Source organism: Leptonychotes weddellii, chromosome 11 (genome assembly GCF_054177405.1).
Source record: "Leptonychotes weddellii isolate Sample4059 chromosome 11, ASM5417740v2, whole genome shotgun sequence".
NCBI classification, from domain to species: domain Eukaryota; kingdom Metazoa; phylum Chordata; class Mammalia; order Carnivora; family Phocidae; genus Leptonychotes; species Leptonychotes weddellii.
Window position 1 is genome coordinate 45,486,780 of NC_138379.1, and position 7,288 is coordinate 45,494,067.

At 43.6% G+C, this 7,288-nt stretch overlaps 1 protein-coding gene across 1 annotated transcript; it reads left to right on the forward strand.

Moving 5' to 3' along the window:
• The first annotated feature begins 5,729 nt into the window (after nucleotides 1-5,729).
• OR51D1 (olfactory receptor family 51 subfamily D member 1) lies at nucleotides 5,730-6,982 on the forward strand. The gene is given in 2 exon segments (XM_031026926.2): nucleotides 5,730-6,065; nucleotides 6,068-6,982. Coding segments are annotated over 2 exon segments (969 nt in total). The 5' UTR covers nucleotides 5,730-5,746; the 3' UTR covers nucleotides 6,718-6,982.
• Nucleotides 6,983-7,288: the final 306 nt, after the last annotated feature.

Here is a 7,288-nt window from a genome sequence, read left to right on the forward strand (position 1 = left end):
AATAACAAATTATTTGAAACAATAACAGTAAAGCATAGTGTGCAAATTTTGTGGGGAATGTTTGGTTGTTTTGAACCAACAGGGAGAAGAAATAGGAGCATTTTCTTGATTCCCTAAAACTCCAAGGTGTAAATTAAAAAAGAGAGAGAAACTGAATAAAACAGAGTAGCCATTGTCTTTTTGCACAGTGTTCTGGGAAAATCTCTCAAACTGGTCATGCATAGTTCTTTGTTTTTCAGCAAATATATAGATGTAGGCAAGAAAAGACAAGAGACTTGGAGGGCAAATATAGGCATTCCAGAAGGAAGGAAAGGAGGCGATGGAGATGGAATGAAATCAATAATCAAGGAAATAACTAGGAAAAAATTTCCATAAAGAACCAAGTCTTAAGATGCTCGCTCATTCATAAAGTGAAAGATCCATACCTAGATAATTTCAGATAAAATTTCTGAACTCTAAGAAAAGGAGACTATTTGGCATACATTTAGACAGATCTACCTACCAAGTAATGCTAAATCATAGTGGGTAGTGTGTAAGCTCCACAAAAGCGTTTGTCCGTTCTGTTCACTGATATATTTCCATCAATTAGAAGAGTGCCTGTCACATACAAATAAATATCCATGAATGAATTAGCTGGCATTAAGAAACCAATCTGTACCTGAGGTCATGAAAATATTCTTTTATATTACTTTGGAAAGTTTAATTGCTTTGCCTTTTATAGGTCTACTTATAATCTATGAAGTATTGATCCTTGTGAGTGTATGAGTTTAGGGCTCAAATTTCATTTTTTTCCATATGGATATTCAGCAGTTCCAGTATCATTTATTAAAAATATCCTTTCCTCATCGCTCCGTTGTGCCACCATTGTCATGTAACAGCTGGTCATTGGGGCGCCTTGGTGGCACAGTCGGATAAGCGTCTGACTCTTGGTTTTGGCCAGGTCATGATCTCACGGTCCTGCGACTGAGCCCCGTGTTGGGGTCTGCACTCAGTGCAGAGTCGGCTTGAGATTCTCCCTCTCCCTCTGCCCCTCCGGCTTGTGCGCTTTCATGTGCTGTCTCTCAAAGAAAGAAAGAAATCTTAAAAAATGAAAACGAAAACAAAAACGAAACCAACTGGCCTTAAATGAGTAGATGTAGTTCTGGGCTTTTATTTTTGTTCATTGGCCCAATTGTCTACCCTGCACCAATATCACACTTTCATAATTACTATAGCTTTATATAAGTCTTGAGATTTGATATATCAGGTTTTCCCATGTTGGTTCCATTCTTCAAGAGTGTTGTGGCTATTTTCAGCCATTTATATTTTGCTATACATTTTTAATTAAGCTTATCAAATTCTACAAAATGAGCTGTTAGGATATTATTAAGAGTGCATTGAATCTGTAGAAAAATTTTGGGGAAATAATTAAGTTTTTTGCATTATTGAGTTTTCCTATAAAAGAACATAGTTTTTTTCTTCCATTTATTCCTCAATTTCTCTCAAGGATGCCTTCTTTTTTTAAATTAACATAATGTATTATTTGTTTCAGGGGTACAGGTCTGTGATTTCATCAGTCTTACACAATTCACAGTGCTCACCATAGCACATACCCTCCCCAGTGTCCATCACCTAGCCTTCCCATCCCTCCCATCCCTCTCTACTCCAGCAACCCTCAGTTTGTTTTTAAGGATGCCTTCTGGTTTTCTGTATAGAAGGTGCTCTGTACCTTTGTTAGATTTACTCTTAGATACGTGTTTTTTCTATGCCATTGTAAATGTTTTAAAAAAATCATGTGTATTTTATAAAGAAATATAGTGGAATTTTGTACATTGACCTTGTATTTAGCAACTTTTATATATTTACTTATTAATTCAAATTATCAGTATTCAGCAACCTTTATATACTTTCTTATTAATTTAAATTACTTACCAATGGATTCTTTTGGATTTTTATACATATACATACAATCATTAATCCACAAATAATGATTAATTTTTTTCTAAATCTCATACATTTCTTTTTCTTACCTTACTACAGGTTGTTAACACAAGAAATCATTTTTATCTTCAGGTAAAAACCATGCTCTCCTTTTATGGTGGGTGTTTGTGGCTTGGTATTGACACATCCATCAGTATCTTCTATCAAAATACAATGGCATTATTCATCTACAAATGGAATTTAGATACCCTTGGAAATAAGAGAACATTTTCTTTTCTTTTTTTTAAAGATTTTATTTATTTGACAGAGTGAATAAGCAGGGTGAGTGGGAGAGGGAGAAGCAGGCTCCCCACTGAGCAGGGAGCCCAATGTGGGACTGGGATCATGACCTGAGCTGAAGGCAGACGCTTAACGACTGAGCCACCAAGGCGCCCCAAGAGAACGTTTTCTTACAGGAGAGATTTCCTTGTAGAAGCAGCATCTAAAAGGAATGGTTACTACTGGGTAACAGAGTCATTTTGTGACAGGCAACAGAAAACATAGAGTGGGGGCATAGACTGGGGATCAGAGATAATGAGTTTAGCTGGAGGCATTGAGTTTGAGGTGCCTGAGGGGCACCAAAATGGTGATTTCCAATAGACATTACCATGTCTGCTGTTCAGAATATTAGTCTGGCCTGTTTTGGTAATAGAAGCTATGAGAACAGGTAAGATTTCTCATGGTTACTATATAGAGGCTGAAGGGTCATAGCCTTAAAGATCCCCACCAGGAATGTTAAGAACAGGGAGGTTCTCTATTAACTCCATATACTTGTGTTCAATCTCGTGTAGCTCAAATACACATTTAAAAACTCCTTAGAGCTATCAATTTTTCACATATTTCCCATTTCACTCCTTCTCTTCATATGCAAACTTATTCAAAGAGTTGTCTACATGCACTTTCTCCCTTTCTTCCTAGCCCACTTATTCCTCACTTGATGCAGTCAAGAATCTCTTCCCACAAGACTTTCTCAAGGTAACAAGTGATCTTTTATTTTCAGTCCCGATAGTGCTTGATCTCTCTGCAGCCTTCTGTACTGCTGTCCACTGTTCCTTCCCAATGTGTTTTTTTCCTTTGGCTGTTGTAGCACACTATCTCAATTGAATTTCCTATTTCTTTGGCTCTTCCAGTTGTTTTGAGTAATAATAATGAACACAAACATTCACTGGAGAATTGCTAATATCTCATTTTATTTTTCACATCAAACTGAGGCTAAGGGTGGTCATATCATGAGCAAGTGGTTGGACTCCAATTTGGACATGTCTGTTTCCTGACAGAGCCCCACATTTAAATAACCTCTGTACACTGTCCCATTTCTGGTGTGACAGGTGAGCTATGATTAATGGCTCAAGGAAGAAAGAGTTGGCCTGAGAGGGAAGGAGAACTAAGGGGCAGTGTACTGCAATGGAAGTTCAAATTCAAGACCGCTGAGTTAGGTCCTTGGTCCTTGAAAAGTCATCCTCAGAGCTATGGCCCCGTTAGCTATGAGGCTGCAACTTTCCGACCTGACCACAAGGGGGAAGCATCAAGAAGCAGGAGGCTGTTAACTGAGCACAGTCTGGATCCCCTTAGCGCGTTTGGGAGTGTGAGCCAAAAGTATCCATGGCTGTGCTCTTTCTAGGACAAGCCCACACCTCCGTTTAGTTGCTCCTTTCTTCCAGCGCAGGTCATCCCTCTTCTCTCCGCCTGGCGGCACTCGCCTTCCCTCTAGTCTCCTGAGCCTTAGAATAGTATCAACACAGCCACTCTGGGTAGGAGTCAGGGCTCAGCTTTTCTTCGGTGCCTGAGTGGAGCGTGGCTCCCAGGGAGCCTGTAGTAATTTACTCTTTCTTTATCCCTCACACTCCCTAGGGCCCGGGAGAAGCTATAAACATGCCACGGCTTTGGGCGGAGGCACTGTTGAGTGAGCCAGGCTCAGCCCAGGGAGGGGGGGCGGCGCGAGGCGCGGCAAGGAGTCTTGCCTAGAGATCCAGCCAGAAAGCATTGCAGGAGAAAGCCGGGCCTCTGCTCAGCTCGCTTGGTTACTTGGAGAAGTCTGTCTGTGAGCGTGCTTCCCAGATTACGGCGGCTGGGATCCCAGACCTTGTTCAGCGATCAACCAAAGAGGAGTTTCTTCAAACATCGTGAGGCCCATTGCAAACTATGTCTCTCCCTTGAGCTTGAAAGGACTCCCCAGTTCCATCCTCCTACCCTTCACCTAAGAAACAAGGCAAGGGGAATGAATATATCCAGGGAAATTACATGTGTGGGACAAACAGATGTGTGGTGGTGATAGCGGTGGTGGGTGATCCATAATGAAAAACAAACTGAGAGGCTGGGCTATAAAGTTAAGTCTGAGCCAGCCCGTGAAGGACCTTGAATGCAGACCACGTGTTTTCAACTTTGAGCGCTATGGGAGTCACCAGTAACTTGTTAAGAGAGGAGCCTGACATGTCTAGTTTTGCTGTTTCGATAGCAGCGATGCAGAAGGTGCATTGAAATATCTGGGTTTGGAGACAGGTGAGTTAGGAAGATCTTTTCATAATCAGAGCAGAGTGGATGATTTAATGAGATTGGGAGGACAAGAGGGTGTGTTAAATAGGAGGAAAGGTCATAATAGATTAGTTGCAAAAGTAAAATCACATGAGGAGGTAAAAGAGCAGAAAAGTCAGGATGGGACTAACTGCCCCGACCTGGATGACTTGGGTGAGTGGGCGGTACCATTCGGAAGGGGTTCCTTTTGGGGCAAGATGAGTGTGAGGCCCATAGGCTGTCCGAGTAGAAATATGAAGAGGCAGCAGCTTTGAGGGTTGGATCTCAGGACAGAAGCCCTTGAACAGAGCAGTATATGAGACAAAGGAAGTTGAGCCTCATGGTTATGTGATCACTTGGGAGAGTAGTGGTGGAAGGGGGATGTGCCTGTGGGCACCACATAGCACCAGCTGCAGCATGGACTGCTTTTCTTCCCCTGTGTCTCCTTTCCATGTCACACCCCAGTCAAGCACAATCTAGGACTGACTCTCATGCAGCTCTCCAGAGATCCTGATGAAAAATTCTGTTCTTTTCTTTGTTGGGGGCTAGAAATGATAATCTTTCTTCACTCCCATCTCCCCACCTCCCAGAACACCGGAACTGCTTTTCACAAATTTCCCTGATTAAAAACAAAATTCACCTGGGGAGAAAGGAATTACTGTTTTTAATCAGATTTCTGGACCCCCTGGCCCTGGAAATTCTGATTCTCTGGGCCTGGAGTCAGACCTTGGGAATAGTGTTTTCAATAACTGCTTCAGATTAGTCTATCAGGGGAGTTTGGGAAATGCTCCTCAGGCCTAAACATAAATCTGTCTCTTGAAACCCCATACCAGACAGAACCCCTGCTTTCTGCTCTTAATCAGATTAGAGTGGATGTTAAAGGCAATCACAGACTGAGCCTTACACTCTGGACCCAAATGAACTTTACCCTCATATGCACTAGAAGAGCTGGGGTCAGTGTGGAACATTCTGGGCAGGTCCACTGTGTTGGAGAAGTGGTTAAGAGTAGTGCTCTGGTCCTCAGCTTCAGCTCTGGAAAAGAAGAGCTGTTGCATGTTTTCTGAGTGGGTTGTCACACACTGAGATTAATGGGTCCCTGGGAAGTGTGTAGAAAGAGACTCAGAGCACAGAGAGGCTGGAGTTCAGAATTACAAGTACTTTATCTTCTGTTTGCTGCTGTCATCATGACGCCAGTGCCCTTGTAATTCCTTTCTCTCCTCTGAGCCATGACTGAATGGTGTTTCTCCTTTTCCCCTTCATAGACCCTGGACTTGGCATGCAGAAGTCTCAGGACTTGGTTCCTGTCATGGCCGTTCCAAATGGAACTCTGGTACACTCAGTGTATTTCCTGCTGGTGGGCATCCCTGGCCTGGGGCCTAACATACACTTTTGGCTGGCTTTTCCACTGTGCTTTATGTATGCCTTGGCCACTCTGGGCAACCTGGCCATTGTCCTCATCATCTGTGTGGAAAGGTGCCTGCATGAGCCCATGTACCTCTTCCTGGCCATGTTTTCCACCATTGACCTAGTCCTGTCTTCTGTCACCATGCCTAAGATGGCCAGCCTCTTCCTGACAGGCATCCAGGAGATAGGATTCAATGTTTGGCCCAGATGTTCCTTATCCATGCTCTGTTGGCCATGGAGTCAGCTGTCCTGCTGGCCATGGCTTTTGACCGCTTTGTGGCCATCTGCCATCCACTGTGGCACGCTTCTGTGCTCACAGGGCCTACTGTGGCCAAGACTGGACTAGCTGCCCTGACCAGGGGATTTGTTTTCTTCTTCCCTCTGCCCTTCATCCTGAAGCGGTTGTCATACTGCCAAACACATACTGTCACACACTCCTTCTGTTTGCACCAAGATATTATGAAGTTGTCCTGTACTGACACCATGGTCAGTGTAGTATACAGACTCTTCATTATCCTCTCAGTGATGGATGTGGACTCCCTCTTCATTGGCCTCTCCTACATTCTCATCCTGAAGACTGTGTTGGAGTTGTCTTCTCGGGGGGCAGCACTCAAGGCTTTCAGCACCTGCGTCTCCCATATCTGTGCTGTCCTGGTCTTCTATGTGCCCCTCATTGGGCTCTCAGTGGTGCACAGGCTGGGGGGCCCTACCTCCCTGCTCCATGTGATTATGGCTAATATCTACCTACTATTACCACCGGTGGTCAACCCTGTTGTCTATGGAGCCAAGACCAAGGAGATCCGTTCATGGATCCTCCATATGTTCTCACAGGGTGGTAGGTGAGCAGAATAACCTCCCCAGTGCCTTCAATCCCTGCCAAAGCTGAGAGGATTAGGATCTTGTTGTCTTGGTGATTGGAGCATCCAACCCACTGGGCTATTTCCAGATATCTGGAATGTGTCAGTACAGAAGTGTGGTTCTAAGAACATTTTGGCCAGGCCAAAGGAGCAGCCCCAAGTGAAGGTTTCTCATCAGAAGGCTCCTACATTGGCAGGAATGGGTCAGTACTAAGCCATTGGCTGGGGGTAGCTTGGACAAGTGTGGCCTTCCTGCTAACATGGAGGTGGAGCCAGAGAGGCCGTAGCTGGTCCTGTCAGTGAGCTGTGCTCCCAGCAGCACACACTTTTGATATTGTATTTAAAAACTCATCACCCCAATCCATACACATACACATGCACATACACAAAAATCCATGTTCTTTTTCATCCCCTAGAAACATAGTTTTGGGTTTTACATTTAGCTCTGTGATCTATTTTGTGTTAATTTTTGTATATAGTGTAAGGTATGGATCAAAGTTAATTTATTTCCAAATGGATATCTGGTTATTTTAATGCTACTGGACCATCCATGGTCA